Raw genomic sequence first — 19,651 nt, 5'->3', positions numbered from 1 at the left:
ACGTGAATATGTTGACGTCTGAGGTGTGCTGCTACTACCGCTAGGCATTTGGTAAACACCCGTGGTGCGGTGGTGACCCCGAAGGGGAGAACCGTGAATTGGTAATGCTGCCCGTCCACCACGAACCTGAGGTATTTCCTGTGAGAGGGGTGTATTGGAATGTGAAAGTATGCGTCTTTCAGATCCAAGGTAGTGAGAAAGTCTCCCTGACAGAGGAGCGGGAGGACTTGTTGTAGGGTGACCATGTGGAAATGGTCTGAATGTATGTAGGCATTTAGAGGCCGGAGGTCCAGAATGGGCCTGAGGGTCCCGTCTTTCTTTGGTATTAAGAAATATAGGGAGTAGACCCCTAGGTTTTGCTGATTGACGGGGACCTGCTCTATAGCGTGTTTTTGGAGGAGGGAGAGTACCTCCTGTTTGAGCAGTGTGGAATGTTCTTGAGACATTGGACGGTGCCTTGGTGGGATATTGGGTGGCGTAGATGTTAGCTCGAGACAGTACCCTGACCGAATGATTTGGGTCACCCATTTGTCCGATGTTATGGACTCCCATGCGTAGATAAAGTTTTGTAGTCTGCCCCCGACCGGACTGGGATGGTCTGGGGGGAGCGGAGGGAAGTCATTGTGCGGGCGGGGTGGCAGAACGGGTGGTGTTAGTTTTGCCCCTGCCCTTATTGTTGTTGCCTCTGTAACCACCCCTTTGGTTGCCCTTTGAAAAGGTATTTTGAGGAGGGGACTTGTAGGAGGTAGAGGCGCTATCGGTGGAGAAGCCTCTGCCACGAAAGGACGAGCGTCGAAAGGAACGTTTAGAGGCTTGTGTTTGGAGTGCCCCCATAGACTTTGCTGTGTCTGTGTCCTTTTTCATCTTTTCCAACGCTTCGTCTACCTTTGGCCCAAAGAGAGTTTGTTGGTCAAAAGGGTGATTGAGTATGGACGCCTGGACTTCAGGCTTGAACCCTGAGATCCTGAGCCAGACATGGCGACGAAGCAGGACACTGGTATTTATGGCTCTAGAAGCAGTGTCGGCTGCATCGAGGGCACACTTAATGGAGGTGTTTGTAATCAGTTTACCCTCCTGTATCAGGTCATGATCCTTGCGCTTGTGTTTTTCGGGAAGGTGCTGCATAAGAGCCTCAAGTTCGTCGTAGTGTGCTCTGTCATAGCGCGCAAGTAGCGCTTGTGTATTTGCAATGCGCCACATGTTTGCAGCTTGGGAGGCGGTGCGTTTGCCAGACGCGTCTAGAAGTTTCGATTCCTTGTCTGGCGGTGGGGCTTCTCCTGAGGACTGGGAGTTAGCCCGCTTTCTAGCTGTGGAGACAACTAGGGAATCTAAGGGAGCAGGGCCCTTAATGTATGCAGGGTCTGTGGGTGCCGCCTTGTACTTTTTCTCTATTCTAGGGTTCAGTACCCTGGCCCTGACAGGGTCTTTGAACACCTCTGCAGCATGCTTGGTGACACCCTTAAGCATGGGCAAAATAGACGTGGATTTGTCCTGAATGTCAAATGTGTCCAGTAGGAAGTCGTCTTCCACTGGTTCGCTGTGCATGTCCACCCCATGGTAGTGTGCTGCTCTCTGCACTAAGTGATGAAACCCTAAGGAGTCCTCTGGAGGAGACGGCCTGGATGGGTATAGGTCGTCCTGAGGCATATCAGGTATGTCAGGGTTGTGGTAGTCTTCCCATGGGTCTGGGGTCCCCGGTGGAGTGGGGTCCATTGGGGCGTCAGCCGGGTCATAATCCGGGTCCCCGTCATCCGGATCTGGGGACGGGGTCGGGGAGTAATGAGGTAAAGGTGGCGGAGACCTGGGAGGGGGAGGGGGTGGAGGAAGTGGAGGAGGCAGAGGAGGAGGTAGTGGGGAGGGCACTCTGAGGGGAGAAGTGGCAGAGTCCTTCCGTTTGGGTGGTGGAGGAGGAGCCGGAGTGTCAAGGCGTCTTTTCTTGATAATTAAAGTCAATAGCCCAGTCTTTGGATCTTTAGATAGAGTCTTTTGCAAAGGGTCTGGTGTAAACAGAGCCAGTGGCGTCGAATCGTCCACTGGCGCCGATGATTTCGGAGCCGAGGGCTTCGATGGTTCCTGTGCGCCATGCTTTTTTGGGGCCTCTGGTGTTTTCGGCGTCGAAGGAGTTTTCGGCGCCGGAGCGTCGGTGCCGACAGATTTGTGTTTGTGTTTGGTCGGCACCGAGAGTCCAGGCTTCGGCACCGGTGGCTTCGGAGTCGAGCTGGGTATTACTTTCTTCGGTGCCGGATGCTATTTTTCGGCACCAGGCGTCGGCTGGCTCGAGCCCGAGCTGCCGTGAGACTTTTGAGGCTTCGACACCGGGCCCGAAGGTGGGGTGATGGAAGCTTTGTGCTTGGTTTTACCCAGGCCTGCAGGCGAGGGTGTAACCTGAGTCTCTTTGGTTTTGGGCGCGGGGGTGGGAGGGGGTACAGTACTCACGACCCGCTGCGCCGGTGTGATGTCCTCCACGTCGGAGTCGTCGGCCTCGGAAGCGCTGACGACGTCGTCCTCCTGCTCGGTGTGTAATTGCCCCGAAGCTTCGGCGCCGTCTCCCAAGATGTCCGGTGGAGCTGCGGACGATGAGTGCGCCATGGTGCGTCGAGCTCTTCGATCCCGGATGGTCTTCTTTGATCGAAAAGACTTACAGGCGGGGCAGTGTCTGGCCTCGTGTTCTGGAGAGAGGCAAAGGTTACACACCTGATGGAGGTCGGTGTGGGGAAATTTAAACCCACATTTTGGGCACTTTTTGAACGGAGTCCTTTCCATCGGCCGGGACCGGAGTCGAGGAGGGCCCGAAGGCCGGTGCCGATGTACGGGATGGAGAAAAGTGCCGCTTCGAGAGATGAAGATGATGATGAAGAAACTCGAAGAAACGAGGATTTTCCGTCGAGGCTGGAACCGTAGAAGTTCGAAGCCGGAGCACGAAGTATCACATCCGAGCCCGATGGCGGAAAAAAACAATCTGAGGATGGAGCCGAAGCCCATGCGCAGTACGGACCGAAGGAGGAGTCACCGAACTCGTGACTTCCAAAGACTGTCCAAAGAACAAAAACAAACTGCAAACATCCGGGCCCAACACCAGATGGCGATCTATGCTAAGTGTACAATCTGCAGCTCATATGCCTCGAACATAAAGTTATAGGTTGATAGCCCAAAGAGACATCTTCTCCTTATCCAACCAGAGATAAATTAGATATCTGCACACAAAAGATCGTTTCCAATTAGCAATTATGTCACACTAAAAGACAGCTCTCTATCTTCAGGAGACAGCAAATTCGCAGGCATTATTAAATGCGAAGGTGATCTATAACAAGTCGGACACTGAGCAACAGAAAAATCAATGTTCTAGATTATTCCAAAGAGACACGCTCTCACCCCTAAGGGATTTGGTCGCAATATTTGAAACAGTTCGCAATATTCTAAATTTAAAATACAGAAAATCTATAGTAAGAAAGAAGGACCCTCCCTGCATTTTCTTAAATCAAAGAAAGCAATCAGTACCAGTGAGACAGCACTTCTCCAACCTGAGACAAGATTTATATCACATCAAGAGAGTTCACCCACCATAAACAATCCAAACAAGAGTCAGATGCTATACACCAAGAACACGCATTCAATCACAGAGATCAGAGTGCTCGAGAAAGGACATTATTTTATAGATAGTATGCTACAGACTACATAATGCTGCCTCTGAAATAACCCACCATCAGCCACCAGCTCTTCAGACTTACAGATTCCAGTTAAACCTCTCAGATAGCCCCTGCTATCAACCCACCATACACCCTCCCATAAAGGGTTCTGGGTCTGGCCAGCTTAATTGAATACCTTGACTTACCTTTCAGGAACTGCATTGTGTCTAGCAGTTTGTACGTCTTCTCCCTCTCCAATTTGTTAGGCTGGTCCTTGCTGGGTGCCAGCGGGCCGCTCCAGTAGACACGACCCTGACACTGACGCTTTGCAAAGACACCTTCTCCGGCCACCCAAAGCAGTACTCCGCGATCCAGGTGTGAAAGCAGGCGTTCGAGGACCAAGATGAAATTAGGAAACCCACAGACACTCATGGCCCGCGGTGAAGGGAATGGAAGCTGTTCAATGCAGGAAGGGCCATATAAGTGCTCATCATCTGCTGGTGTGAGTTGGTGTGTGATTCTGCAGCCTTCCACAGTGCGGGTTGTAAACTCCTTCACTAGCACATCCCGATAGTATAGGCGGATGTGGAGCCAGAAATCTGTAGGTGCAAGGAGAACATAGGTCAGAGAAAGGCAGGACAAGATGAAGTCACAAGCAGATTAAGATAGGATAGTGCCTAGCCAAAAGAATCCTATTGTTCACAGGTATTATGAAGCCATATTTAGGGAACAGGTGTAATTTGGTATGCAGGGCTTCGCCATTCTCAACCCTTCCTTCCTCTTAACTGTGTACAGCACTCTGCTGCTATGTTTGTGCTATACAAATCTCAATACATATTGTGATGGAGCCTGCTCTCTTGGAACTGGTGCCTTTATCACAAATGTTGTATCCCTCAGGGAACAAGAGAACAAGGTCTGTTGTACACGTCATTGAAAAACACAGATACACATATTAAGACAAAGGGCCTTATCATGACTTTGGCAGTCTTGGAGCGGGGCCGCCACGCCGCCGCCCCGCTCCAAGACTGCCAAAGCCTTAAGAAAACGCCCAACAGATTACAATTTTTTGTCACTGGCAGGCGGTTCTTTGGCAGTCCCACTGCAGTGCCTATGAAAAAGGAACAGCAACTGGAGCGTCAAAGACAGTTCCTGCAGGGCATGGATTGTGAAGTTCATGCCTTGCAGGAACTGGGGGTGCATGCATACAGGGGGGCGCACCATGTGCTCCACTGCATGCGTACCTGGCACAGAGGCAACAGGGAGCACTGTAGGGCCCCCTTTGTTTCCTCACCTCCACACTTTTTAGGGTGGGCTCACCGCTATGAAAAATGTGGCAGTGAGGAAACTCCTAATATGTTCTGCGGTGCTGCAGCGGCACCACCAGCAGATTAGGAGCCTCAGACTGCTGCAAGACTGCCAGGGGTTGCGGAACCCTGGCGGCAGCAGTGGTCCCATGGTGGTCCAATCGCACTACTTGTAATAGTACGGTCGGACCACCAGTGCAGCAGTAGACGCACCGCCACCATGGTTTTGGCCGTCCAACGGACAGCCAAACTCATAATAAGGCCCTATAATTTTCATCAAATGGGTAGGTTCTGGTAGAAACCTCTCTCCATGCACATCGCAACATGTTACAATGAAATGCCACTCTGGGAGACACAAGTGGCTATGGCATAGCACATGCACCCTTAGGCAGGAGACTGAGATATTGGCATGGGGCCTATGCCTAGTGCTTATCTTGAAAGGAGCCCCCCCCACCCCCAAAAAAAGTAGATCATCTGGTATATTTTTATGAAAATCTCTGTTGGGAACAAGAAAAAAGTTGTGACAGAAGCATCAAGAAGGAAACGTGAGAATGCTGGACACCTCTCTTCCTGTGCCCTTTTTAGGTCTCGCCTGAGCCAGCGCGAATGCGCTGCTCTGCGAGACTTTAAGTAAGGGCTTTTCAACTCTAAACACACGTGAGTGTGCTTTTTAAAAAAAATCTCCCCCTATTGGCCTTTGCATGCGTCTTTCTAAGAAAGACAGCATGCAATTGGCCCAAGGTGGGTGCATGTCCCGCCTTCTATGGTCCTTGGCCTAGGGTCCTCGGGAGCGAGCATTAATGCCATCTGTTTCTAATTATAGCGTTGATTGGAAACAGATGGCGCGATGGCGGTCAGCGCTAGTCGCGCTGGTTTTTTGCCAGCAGCGGCGGGCACAAGCGCGCGTGCGCGCACCACTCCCGGGTTTGTTTTATAATCCGATTACTTGTCCCCTTTCTTGTCACTTTTGACTGTAGACATACGTGTCTGAGGTTTGGATTTGCTCACAAATAGAGCTTAGGAATCCAAAACATTTCTTGTTTTCCACTGTACTGCAGGAGTAGGGCTTCACCAAGTATTCTCTTACCCCGAAAGCGCCTGGAGTCTCTCAAGTGCTGCCATGTGCCCACCGGCCCCAGGCACGCCTCTGACTGACCTCAAGGCCCGGCCCGTGCCCTGAGCTGTCACACTAACAGAGTTGCCAAGTTTCCCAGCTCTATCTAAGACTGACTCGTGTAGGTTAAGTGCTTTTGCTTCGCATTCTGAGACAAACAGTCCTTCTTATACTAATGGAAATTTAGGACTACGAGTCCCAGAAAACCTGGACTGGATGCCTGGTCCAGGTAAGCTGGAGGGCTCCTCATGAAGAGTTGTGAGTTCTGCAGGCCTCTGGCCTCGTCTCGGTTTGGCTCAGGACACCGGCGGGCTAGGCGGCTCCCGGCAGACAGCGGTGCTTCATGGGTGCAGGAGGGCTCCCTGTGTTTTACATAAAGGTCAGGAGTAAAGCACGAGCGAGGCGGGTTGAGGGTTGCGGCCTCGGCGGTGCCGGAGACTGGCCTCTCTGCCCTCCTGCCCAGTGTTTGCAGAGCCCTGGCTCCGGGGGTGTTTGTTCAAGTGGCGCTGCGGGACGAGGTGCGAGCCAAGAGTTTACAGCAGCAGGAATGTGCTGGCTACCAGTTCCTCTCAGCAGCCCTCCTCTGCACTGACACGCATGCAGCCCTTGTTACCACAGTACCGCCAGTGAGCCCGGGCCTGCTCCAGTGGCCAGGGCCGGCCGGGACTGCAGATTCAAGGCCTTTACTTGACACGGTGTGTCACCTGAACACTGTCTGGGTGCCTCGATGCATGGTATCTTAACATAAAACAAAACAAACCCATACAACTAAAGTAAGCCAGACCTGTTGGCTTTGCCAATGATTGTTAGCACCGAATTGTATTGGATATTTAATACATAGGTAACAACTCCTATTTCTACGAACAGTTGGAATTGAAAGTGATTCTATCCTGAAAATGAGTTTTTGAAAAATTCTGACACTACGAGGTTGTGCATTAAACATGACAATGACTTGTAAAAGGGGATTGTCTTTTCTTCCCATCACACTGCTTTCCTCTGCAAACTTTGTCAGTTATTCTCTTACACTCTTTTTCTACCAACAACACTTTAATATTCCTCCATCTCCATGGGTCACAGTTTACTTCCTCTTTAACTGTATATACTTCCGTCTGTCTCCTCCACTTAACCGCCCCCTCTGTCTCACACACACAAAAACACACACACTTGCCTCACCAATAAACGCTGCATTCTCTTTTTCTTCCATGCTATGGATATTTTCATGGCTGTTCAGCACCTAATACACTTTCTGGACTCTGATGTATGTGTAAAAACAGTATGCACACATAGGATCATCACTCTGCAAAGAGTCCATGTATAGGATGTGCATGTAATCAGAACACCTTTATGACCCTCTGACAGACACTGTGAGAAACTTGCACTGCCTTCAGTCCAGAGAGGTCTATCGTGCCTCACACATCCTGAAATCACCCAGACACTTAGAGGTGAATCATTACCCTTCCCCTCATTTTTCCCTCAAAAGCTCCCTCTGAGCTGTTCATAAAGGTTGGCTTGTGTGCAAGATCAATATCAGAAAATCATGGTGTCTCAAGCACTGCATTACGTCCTCCTCTAGAGCCCTTGCAGAACCATATGATATGTAGTGTAACATGCTCCCTTATCGAACTGCATGCCACCATGAGCAGCAGGAAATGCTCCCACACAAAAGAAGATGCTTCTGCCTCCGCAAGATTCTCTTTTTGCCCCCCAAAAACATGGTGCTCCCTGTAGGAGAGTAGGGTCTGCAATCCTATGATCACCCAGATTTTTTGCTTTTGCTTCATTGGTTTACGACTTTCCCCGGCTGCGGGCCTGCCAATCAGACCCACAGACTAGCTGTTCTCTCTCGAAATTAACACACATGTACATTAGGTGCATCCACTAATTGGAACTGGGCCGCCTTATCAGTCCCTGTATCAGCATACCACAGGTATCCAGGGCATCGGTGTACCCAGGGCCTACCAGGGGCTGCAGCATGTATTGTGCCACCCCTGGATGGCCGCCCAAATCTGACACAACTGGCTGCACGACAGCTGGGGCAAGGTGGTGTAATCACCCGTTGCTGTGGGTGTAGTATTCCTATACCTAACCCTAAAATGGACGCATGGATTCCTGTCAGTCACTCCTATGGCAGGCCTTATCAATCCTGTAGGCAGAGTGCTGGGAATCATGTGAGATGGTGCTCTGGCGCGAGCTGAGCCCGTCGACGGCTTGCGGAACCAAATCCTAATAGCCGTTCCATGGTGACGCGGGCCAACTACCTTAAAGTGCATTATAATCCTCGCGGTTATTTGCTAACTTTGGCATCGCATCACCCAAACATGTCGAGTAAGGTGTCATACGAATTGGAATACGAACCCCTCGCCAGTTCTGGCGACGGGGTTAGCATTCCACCCTTCTAGAGGGACACAACATGGAAGTAACCTTGAACCCCGGTTAAAGTTGACTCAAGCCTCAGCATCACAAAATGGATGCTGCCACCAGACACAAGTCTGACCTCCTGCTGCTGGGAGACCTTCCAGCGAGGGGAGCTTGGACAAAGGGTTTCCTGTCGAGGGCGGTGTTAGCACCATCCCAGACAGGGTTTGTGTATCCCAGGTAGGCAGGGCTGAAAGGAAGGTGATTGCAAGTGGCACCCCGGTGCTCACTGTGCATAGCCCGGCTCAAACCAGTTTCGGGGGCAACCCTGCCCCTGAGCTGGGGCGAAGCCGGACAAAGGATAGGGGTGTAACCACCCCCCTCCTGGCCCCACCCATAGGTAGGACCTAGTCACGGGCCAGCCCCTTTTCTTAGAATAAAGGTAGGAGCGAGTCCCCTTCCCAAATTGGATAATTCTGAATCTTGAACTACTTTCCACGAAAGGAACTCTTGACTATTTCTGAAGACTCTCCCTTGTGGCTAAGGAGTAGCCACCCTGCACCAGCAGGCACCACCTAAGCGCTTGCGGTTTGCTGTACGTCTCTCCCACGGATCAAGACTGCCCAGCTCGACGAGACCCGGGTTCCCTGCCATCTCTGACCTCTACCTACATCATCAGCCCAGCTGAGATTCGTAGGTGTGACGAGACCTGCGGGACCGGCCATCTTCAGAACCTGCACGACGCTTATCTAGCACGCCCACCGAGGGACCCTCGAGTGAGTGCACCTAGGGTTTGAGAAGCCCTAACCCTGAGTGGCTCCAGCACCGAAGTCTGCCTCCCCAGCATCCACGAGATCTGCGTGGGGGCCCTTCTGCTCCTTGCTGCTCACCGCGTTGTCCGACCACTCGCCGACCGGCTTGTGGCCCTCTTCACGACGCACCACGACAGACTTTCATCACTGGTCTGGTTGCTCCAGACTGGCTCTTGCTCCCCTTCAACAGAGGAGTACCTCGGACCCTCCTGGTCCACTCCCGACGCCATCTTGACTCCACCGCGTGGGTTTGCCACTGCCAAGACCTGCTGTCCCATTCTTGGGCCCAGCATCATCGACAGCAGACACCTTCGTGGGACAGCTCGCCCTCCATCCTGGTCGCCGCCGCGCCTCCTGGTCCGAGGAACAGCCGAGTCCGACGTCATCCACTCACCTGGTCGAGGTGAATTCAGCCGATACCTTCCTGGTACCCACACGATCGCTGGCTAGTGGTTGAGAACTGAGTCTCCTCTGCTTTCAGGTTTCCTTCATCACCGATCCAGGCTTGGATCTCGCTGAACATCGACACTGGTCGCCTGCCAGCAACTTCTTCTTTCAGGCTCCTGAGACTACAACGAGGACTCCCGACATCTTGCTGAACCCCACGCAGCCGCAGCCTCGGGGCTAGGTAACTCGAGCATCTCGGTGCTCCATCGTAGGTTCACTCTACAAGTGTCCAGTTCCTTTTTCGTTTAGTCCCACTGATCGGATTCCTCCGGAATCAGTGACTTTAAACTATCTAACCTTTCCCATTCCACTTGCAGTGTATATGGTTTCGTGCCCTCCGGGCACTTGTGTAAATTGTGCAACCAGAAGTATTTTCATAAGAGTTTTGTAGTGTGCTTAGCTCTCTGACTCATAAAGAGCCAGGGTAGTCTTGTTATAAATAAATATCCTTTATTTTCATAACAGCCTGTGTGGTGTCCTTTCACTTGGTGTTCAAGGGGTATATGTGATGGTAAACAGCTGGCTTAACACGCCCTCTAGAGTTTAGCCTAAAGACTGCTCGTATCCACGCTACTAGGATAGCTGGTCTATAAGGTTGACTTACAACCAATCATCAATAAGGGTCGTTTGGAATGATACACAGTGATCACTAGAATAGTGAGCACTACATATCAGGCCAACTTCTCACATTGGTGAGCAGCGGTTGGGATTTGAGCTTGCTGTTGGTTACCACACACGTATCCTAAGAATATCAAAGTGAAAGATCACATAAGTACCCAGGTACATATAACTTAACTTAGAATACTCTGAGTTCTACTGAACCAGCTGTTGTAGTGTAACAGGGCTTAGCACACCCTGACTACAACTCTTAGCAAGGGATCAGTAGGTAAACAAATAGTGTAGGTAGGTGCATCACGTACACCTCACTAGAAAGCATGTCGGTCCACGGAGAGTCTGCAGAGACTCCCTTAGTGGTCAGTGACCCTCCACAGGTCGTGTCACGATATGCAGCTCTTAGCTTCAAGGAGATGAGACAACTGTGTGCCTCCAGGAAGCTAAACCAGGGTTCTAACCCTACCATCGCATTTCTGATAGGTCTCTTAGAGACGTACGATGCTAGGAGGTCCTCTAACACAGCTCCCCCCAATGCTGATGGGAACATGCCTCCCTTAGAGGGAACCCTTGGTGACCCGGACCTCGACCCCCATACAGAGGAGGAAGACGAGGAGGAGTTATCAGGAGACGAGGCAAACAAAGGTCCAGTGGTAGTCGGCAGGCTTACGAGGACCAACTTAAGCAGGCATGAGAATGGAACCGGGGGAGCCCCGGCCCCACGCTCAAGCAGGCCTAACATTGGGAACGGACGAGCTAGGTCTCTCTCCAGAGGCTCTAACAGATCTGTTCGTACACATGTCTCTCAGGCATCTTCTCAGAGAGGAATGACGTCCCCTCAGAGAAGGGAGCATGAAGCGAAGATGAGGGAAGTCAATCTAAGGATCGAGCGGGAAGAACTTGCCCTCGCCAAAGAAAGACTTGCCTTAGCCCGAGAGCAGAAATTAAGTGGGTTAGATCCCACTGGTGGCAGCATTCTCATTAGAGAGAAAGACAGGGGTATAGATACTAGACACCTGAGTAAAATAGTGCCCCCCTTTAAACAAGGGGACGACATCCACAAGTGGATAACTGCTTTGGAGAGGGCCTGCACTGTCCAGTGCGTCCCCCAAAGTCAGTGGGCAGCTATACTGTGGCTCTCCTTTGAGGGTAAAGGACGAGACAAGCTCCTCACTACTAGAGCTGAGGATGCGAACAACTACCAAGTCCTGAAGAATACACGGATTGAGGGGTTCGGCTTAACCACCGAGCAGTACCGGGTGCTGTTCAGGGACACCCAGAAAATTCAGTCTCAGGATTGGACTGACTTTGTCGATTGTGCCACTAAGGCTTTGGAGGGCTGGTTGCTGGGTAGCAAGGTTACTGATTACACAGGATTGTACAATCTTATCATGAGAGAACAGATTTTAAACAACTGTCAGAACCAATTGTTGCATCAGCACCTTGTCGACTCGGATCTGACCTCTCCCCAAGAATTGGGAAAGAAGGCAGACAGATGGGTCAGAACAAGGGTCAAGCAGAACCAGACTCAGAACCAGGGTGGTCAGAAGAAAGCAGACCAAAAGGGTAGTAACAAGAACGAACAAAATGACCAGAAGTCTTCGACAGGTCCCCAACAAACTAAAGAGGGTGGGGGTCAGGCTTCACAGAAGAAGAAGGCTCAAGACGGCCAGTCAAAAAGCTGGTGCCAATACTGTAAAAGTAAGACTCACTGGTTTAGTGAGTGCACCAAGAAAGGAGGGCAAACTCCTGCCACTGCAGCCCCTAAGGCACCTGCACCCCCTAGTACAGTCAGCAGTGGTAGTGCGCCTCCCAAGGCATTAGTTGGGTTAACCTTGGGAACCGAGGGGAGTGACGACTTAGTCGGCACGCTCACTCAGGCCGTCCTTGTCTGTACAGGGGATATGGATATGTCCCCTGGTGCCAGTCCCAATACTTTGGGCAAATACAGACAGACACCTTTGATCAATGGAAAAGTGGCTCAGGCCTACAGGGACACTTGTGCCAGTGTCACCATGGTGACGCCTAACTTTGTGGACCCTGGACAGATCATGCTAGGTACCGATTACCTAGTGACCAATGCCAGCAATGTCACTACCAATCACAGTATGGCAGTTGTTGATTTCTCCTGGGGAGGGGTAAGTGGCCCGAAAAAGGTTGTGGTTAGTTCAGACCTCCCCGTAGAATGTCTGTTGGGCAATGATTTGGAAACGTCACAATGGTCAGAAGTGGAGCAGAGGACTCACATGGAAATGTTAGGCTTGCCAGCACATGTCCTTGCTGTGACCAGGTCACAGGCCAAAAGATGCCCCACTGAACAGGTGCTGGATCCTGGAAGAACGGACCAGACACCTTCCAAGAAGAGGAGCAGTAAGGGAAAGGCTTCGCCTTCCCCCTTGCCCCAGGTCGTGGATCAAGTCTCTGAGGAGGCTGACCTTAAAGAACTGAGGGAAACTGAGCCGAAAGAGCTTGAACCTGGTCAGGTTGAGTTTCTGGGCTCAGGGGGACCCTCCAGGGAAGACCTGGGGAAGGCCCAGTTAGACTGCCCCTCACTTGAACCCCTCAGACAGCAGGCTGCTGCTGAGGCTGCAGGGAACGCCACAGGTACCCACAAAGTGTACTGGGACGATGGACTCCTGTACTCCGAGGCAAGAGACCCCAAGCCTGGCGCGACCAGGAGGCTGGTCGTCCCCTTGTCTCTGAGAGGTTTCCTCCTTACCTTGGCCCACGAGATTCCCCTTGCAGGTCACTTAGGCCAGAATAAGACATGGGACAGAATTGTTCCACACTTTCACTGGCCCCACATGTCCGAAGATACGAAGGAGTTTTGCCGCTCCTGTGTCACTTGCCAAGCCAGCGGTAAGTCAGGTGGCACGACAAAGGCCCCCCTTATACCACTACCGGTGGTGGGGGTACCCTTTGAACGAGTGGGGATCGACATTGTCGGACCAATGGAACCCCAGACAGCATCAGGGCACAAGTTTATACTGGTGGTGGTGGACCACGCCACCAGGTATCCTGAAGCTATTCCCCTTAGGACCACTACAGCACCTGTTGTGGCACGAGCCCTAGTTGGAGTGTTCTCCAGAGTGGGCTTCCCTAAGGAGGTTGTCTCAGACAGAGGTGCAAACTTCATGTCGGGATATCTGACTGCTATGTGGAAGGAGTGTGGTGTCAACTACAAATTCACCACACCCTATCACCCACAATGCAATGGGCTTGTTGAGAGATTCAACAGGACCCTCAAAGGGATGATTCATGGACTACCTGAAAAGCTTCGGCGGAGATGGGATGTCCTGATACCCTGACTCTTGTTCGCCTACAGAGAGGTCCCGCAGAAGGGGGTTGGCTACAGCCCTTTTGAACTTCTGTTCGGACATCCTGTAAGGGGACCCCTTTGTTTGGTAAAGGAAGGATGGGAGAGACCTCTCAAAAAGCCGGCATCAAACATTGTGGACTATGTGCTCGGTCTCCGCTCGCGGATGGCTGAGTACATGGAAAAGGCACCTAAAAACCTTGAGGCGAGCCAAGAATTACAAAAAGCTTGGCACGACCAAAAGGCTGTCCTGACTGTGTATCAGCCTGGGCAGAAGGTGTGGGTGCTGGAGCCAGTGGCCCCAGCAGCACTCAAAGACAAATGGTCTGGGCCCCACACGATCATTGAGCAAAAGGGAGAGGTCACCTACTTGGTAGACCTGGGAACTCCCCGGAGCCCCCACAGGGTGCTCCATGTAAACAGGCTCAAGGCATATGTCGACAGGGAGGGCATGGGCTTGCTCATGGCCACAGATGAGGGACAGGAGGAGGAGAGTGACCCTCTCCCGGACCTGCTCTCTCAGAACCCTGACGATGGATCAGTAGATGGTGTTGTCTTTTGTGGCAGCCTCTCTGGACATCAACAAAAGGATTGTAAACAGGTTCTTCAATCCTTTCGACATATGTTCTCTCTGACACCCAGTCAGACCAATTGGTGTACCCATGAGGTCGACACTGGGGACAGTCTGCCCGTAAAGAGTAAAATCTATCGACAGCCTGATCATGTCAGAGACTGCATCAAGACAGAGGTGCAGAAAATGTTGGAGCTGGGAGTCATTGAGCCCTCGGACAGCCCCTGGGCTAGTCCCGTAGTTCTCGTGCCGAAACCTCACACCCAGGGCGGTAAGAAAGAGATGAGGTTTTGCGTGGACTACAGAGGCCTCAATGCAGTCACTAAGACTGACGCCCACCCGATACCGAGAGCAGACGAACTTATAGACCGGTTGGCTTCGGCCAACTACTTAAGTACGTTTGACCTGACAGCTGGGTATTGGCAAATCAGGTTAGCTGAGGAGGCCAAGCCCAAAACAGCATTTTCTAACCCGGGTGGGCATTATCAGTTCGTGGTAATGCCCTTTGGTTTGAAAAATGCACCTGCCACCTTCCAAAGGCTGGTGAATCGAGTTCTCACTGGGTTGGACGACTTCTGTGCGGCGTATCTGGACGATATCGCTGTCTTTAGCTCCACCTGGGAGGATCACCTGGTCCACCTGAGGAAAGTGTTAGAGGCCCTGCAAAAGGCAGGCCTCACTATCAAGGCCACTAAGTGCCAGATAGGGCAGACACAGGTTGTATACCTGGGCCACCTTGTAGGTGGAGGCCAGGTTCAGCCATTGGAGAGCAAAATACAGGCCATACAGGACTGGGCTCCTCCAACCACCCAGACTCAGGTTCGAGCTTTCTTGGGCCTGACTGGTTATTACCGGAAATTTGTCAGAAATTATGGATCCATTTTGACCCCGCTAAACGATCTGACAAGTAAGAAGATGCCAAAAAAAGTTCAGTGGACAGCCAGCTGTCAAAAGGCATTCGATGACCTAAAGCAGGCCATGTGCACAGCACCTATCCTAAAGAGTCCAGACTACTCCAAAACATTCATTGTCCAAACAGACGCTTCGGAGTTGGGTGTGGGAGCTGTCCTATCTCAGCTGAATTTTGATGGTCATGACCAGCCCATAGCTTTCATTAGCAGGAGGCTGACTCCCAGAGAGAAGAATTGGTCAGCCATTGAGAGGGAGGCCTTTGCTGTGGTTTGGGCCCTGAAGAAGTTGAGGCCATACTTGTTTGGCACTCACTTCAAGATTCAGACCGACCATAAGCCCCTCTTGTGGCTAAATCAGATGAAGGGTGAAAACCCCAAACTACTTAGGTGGTCCATTTCCCTACAGGGGGTGGACTTCACAGTGGAGCATAGACCTGGCACTGATCATGGCAATGCAGATGGGCTCTCCAGGTATTTCCACTTAGAGCAAGAAGACTCACCTGGTCAAGGTTAGCTTATTGTCCCAAAGTTTGGGGGGGGGTCATGTAGGAGAGTAGGGTCTGCAATCCTATGATCACCCAGATTTTTTGCTTTTGCTTCATTGGTTTACGACTTTCCCCGGCTGCGGGCCTGCCAATCAGACCCACAGCCTAGCTGTTCTCTCTCGAAATTAACACACATGTACATTAGGTGCATCCACTAATTGGAACTGGGCCGCCTTATCAGTCCCTGTATCAGCATACCACAGGTATCCAGGGCATCGGTGTACCCAGGGCCTACCAGGGGCTGCAGCATGTATTGTGCCTCCCCTGGATGGCCGCCCAAATCTGACACAACTGGCTGCACGACAGCTGGGGCAAGGTGGTGTAATCACCCGTTGCTGTGGGTGTAGTATTCCTATACCTAACCCTAAAATGGACGCATGGATTCCTGTCAGTCACTCCTATGGCAGGCCTTATCAATCCTGAAGGCAGAGTGCTGGGAATCATGTGAGATGGTGCTCTGGCGCGAGCTGAGCCCGTCGACGGCTTGCGGAACCAAATCCTAATAGCCGTTCCATGGTGACGCGGGCCAACTACCTTAAAGTGCATTATAATCCTCGCGGTTATTTGCTAACTTTGGCATCGCATCACCCAAACATGTCGAGTAAGGTGTCATACGAATTGGAATACGAACCCCTCGCCAGTTCTGGCGACGGGGTTAGCATTCCACCCTTCTAGAGGGACACGACATGGAAGTAACCTTGAACCCCGGTTAAAGTTGACTCAAGCCTCAGCATTACAAAATGGATGCTGCCACCAGACACAAGTCTGACCTCCTGCTGCTGGGAGACCTTCCAGCGAGGGGAGCTTGGACAAAGGGTTTCCTGTCGAGGGCGGTGTTAGCACCATCCCAGACAGGGTTTGTGTATCCCAGGTAGGCAGGGCTGAAAGGAAGGTGATTGCAAGTGGCACCCCGGTGCTCATTGTGCATAGCCCGGCTCAAACCAGTTTCGGGGGCAACCCTGCCCCTGAGCTGGGGCGAAGCCGGACAAAGGATAGGGGTGTAACCACCCCCCTCCTGGCCCCACCCATAGGTAGGACCTAGTCACGGGCCAGCCCCTTTTCTTAGAATAAAGGTAGGAGCGAGTCCCCTTCCCAAATTGGATAATTCTGAATCTTGAACTACTTTCCACGAAAGGAACTCTTGACTATTTCTGAAGACTCTCCCTTGTGGCTAAGGAGTAGCCACCCTGCACCAGCAGGCACCACCTAAGCGCTTGCGGTTTGCTGTACGTCTCTCCCACGGATCAAGACTGCCCAGCTCGACGAGACCCGGGTTCCCTGCCATCTCTGACCTCTACCTACATCATCAGCCCAGCTGAGATTCGTAGGTGTGACGAGACCTGCGGGACCGGCCATCTTCAGAACCTGCACGACGCTTATCTAGCACGCCCACCGAGGGACCCTCGAGTGAGTGCACCTAGGGTTTGAGAAGCCCTAACCCTGAGCGGCTCCAGCACCGAAGTCTGCCTCCCCAGCATCCACGAGATCTGCGTGGGGGCCCTTCTGCTCCTTGCTGCTCACCGCGTTGTCCGACCACTCGCCGACCGGCTTGTGGCCCTCTTCACGACGCACCACGACAGACTTTCATCACTGGTCTGGTTGCTCCAGACTGGCTCTTGCTCCCCTTCAACAGAGGAGTACCTCGGACCCTCCTGGTCCACTCCCGACGCCATCTTGACTCCACCGCGTGGGTTTGCCACTGCCAAGACCTGCTGTCCCATTCTTGGGCCCAGCATCATCGACAGCAGACACCTTCGTGGGACAGCTCGCCCTCCATCCTGGTCGCCGCCGCGCCTCCTGGTCCGAGGAACAGCCGAGTCCGACGTCATCCACTCACCTGGTCGAGGTGAATTCAGCCGATACCTTCCTGGTACCCACACGATCGCTGGCTAGCGGTTGAGAACTGAGTCCCCTCTGCTTTCAGGTTTCCTTCATCACCGATCCAGGCTTGGATCTCGCTGAACATCGACACTGGTCGCCTGCCAGCAACTTCTTCTTTCAGGCTCCTGAGACTACAACGAGGACTCCCGACATCTTGCTGAACCCCACGCAGCCGCAGCCTCGGGGCTAGGTAACTCGAGCATCTCGGTGCTCCATCGTAGGTTCACTCTACAAGTGTCCAGTTCCTTTTTCGTTTAGTCCCACTGATCGGATTCCTCCGGAATCAGTGACTTTAAACTATCTAACCTTTCCCATTCCACTTGCAGTGTATATGGTTTCGTGCCCTCCGGGCACTTGTGTAAATTGTGCAACCAGAAGTATTTTCATAAGAGTTTTGTAGTGTGCTTAGCTCTCTGACTCATAAAGAGCCAGGGTAGTCTTGTTATAAATAAATATCCTTTATTTTCATAACAGCCTGTGTGGTGTCCTTTCACTTGGTGTTCAAGGGGTATATGTGATGGTAAACAGCTGGCTTAACACGCCCTCTAGAGTTTAGCCTAAAGACTGCTCGTATCCACGCTACTAGGATAGCTGGTCTATAAGGTTGACTTACAACCAATCATCAATAAGGGTCGTTTGGAATGATACACAGTGATCACTAGAATAGTGAGCACTACATATCAGGCCAACTTCTCACACTCCCTACCAGAAAAGTGCCTCCAGTAGAAGGAATATCACAGTGCCGCAAGGTGCAAACCCACAGAGCAAGATCAACTGACGTAACCGCCCAATCGAGCCAGGAAGATGACTTCACCAAAAAGAGTATGAACTCATTCCCTCCTTTCCCCAGCAATGAGGACGCTTCAAAGCAAAATGCTCTGTTCTCACTGCGACTGCCTTCATAGCGCTTTGCTTTGGCATTTGTGTATGCTTGCAGTGTCTCGGAGTGAACCAGAGGTCTGGGGTGCTAAAGCCATGTCACAAAGCTGTTGGATGCTTTGTGCATTGACAGCTTGATAACACGACCACAAATGTACAAATCAGTGACAAACCAAAGCCACCATTCGCAAGGTCACAAAACGATGCTCCTCTCTAATATAGTCGAGACAAGATTCATCTCGCAATTCTTTGCAAATGGCTGCAAATGCAGGGATGGAGGGCTGTAAGGGACAGAATGCCAAGCCAAGGCCCCCTCAGAATGGCTACTTCTGTTTTTATTCCAGCAAATGGCTCCTGGGAGATATCGGTCCTGGGGCGGTGCATGTTCCAACCTACCCCCTTCCCCCTCACTCCCCCCACAATTCCAAAGCTCCCAGGTGTAATTGGAAGAGAGGAAGTTGTCCACTTTGCAAATCAGTAATACCTGCTTCAAAGGTTGGTAACTTGTCAACAGTTTACAAATCCAGTTACACCCGTAAAGCACTGGTTCATTGCATTATGGACTGGAAGGAAGGGGTGGGGGCGTACCTTTCATGCCCCCTCCTCGTTCCGATTTGCAGGAAGTCACAAGGTGTACTTTTGAAGCCAGAGAGACATTTCCAACTCACAAGGTACATTTGTATATTGAAAGTTGATGTTTTTGCAGATTTCAAGCTTTGCAACTGCATTTAAGTTGATGACACTTGGCCCAAAATGTCCACACTTGAAAAAGGATGCTTAACCCGCCCCCTTAGAACAATATTCCCCCGCCCCCTTACAACAAAATGCCCTTGTCTCCTGGAGAGCAATATACTCCCCTGAGGAACGCGTCCACAGGACGGAACCGGAAGATGCTTCTATGTATCCTCTACAACCCCCTCCCCTGCGCATCCTTGCGCGGCCAGGAAGCAGCGTCTCCTCGGGGCTGGTAGTTCAGAAGAATTAGGACGCGTCTGCACAGTGTGGTTCCAGGTGTTGGCGACCCCGCCGTCCTTTCGAGCCCCCCCCCCCGTGCACAGAGCCCCTCTCTTGAGCACACACCGTGTCCTCCTGGAAGCTACAGGATTCCAGGCGAGCCGCCACTTGCCGAGGTATCAGCCTAAGACGCCCCCACCCTTCAGGACTCCTCTCCTGCCACACCGGGGTCCAGACAGGACCTTCGCATCCCACTAACAGGCCTCCTATGTGCAGCGCCCTCCCCTCCCCCCGCCGCTTGCACTCCCCCAGGCTAATCACCAG

General features: G+C 51.9%; 1 protein-coding gene across 2 annotated transcripts in view; it reads right to left on the bottom strand.

Annotated features, from left to right (window-relative positions):
- Positions 1-19,651, bottom strand: part of LOC146812510 (interferon regulatory factor 4-like) — a 120,069-nt gene that overhangs the window by 34,017 nt on the left and 66,401 nt on the right. For both annotated transcript variants that reach the window (XM_085619513.1, XM_085619512.1), the window contains one exon: positions 3,833-4,225. In XM_085619513.1, coding sequence (XP_085475639.1) covers positions 3,833-4,225 — 393 coding nt within the window. The remainder of the gene's footprint in view (positions 1-3,832; positions 4,226-19,651) is intronic.

Source organism: Triturus cristatus, chromosome 7 (genome assembly GCF_964204655.1).
Source record: "Triturus cristatus chromosome 7, aTriCri1.1, whole genome shotgun sequence".
In the NCBI taxonomy this organism is placed as follows: Eukaryota; Metazoa; Chordata; class Amphibia; order Caudata; family Salamandridae; genus Triturus; species Triturus cristatus.
The sequence above is the reverse complement of the archived record's forward strand: the minus strand, read 5'-3'. Positions and strand labels throughout refer to the sequence as shown.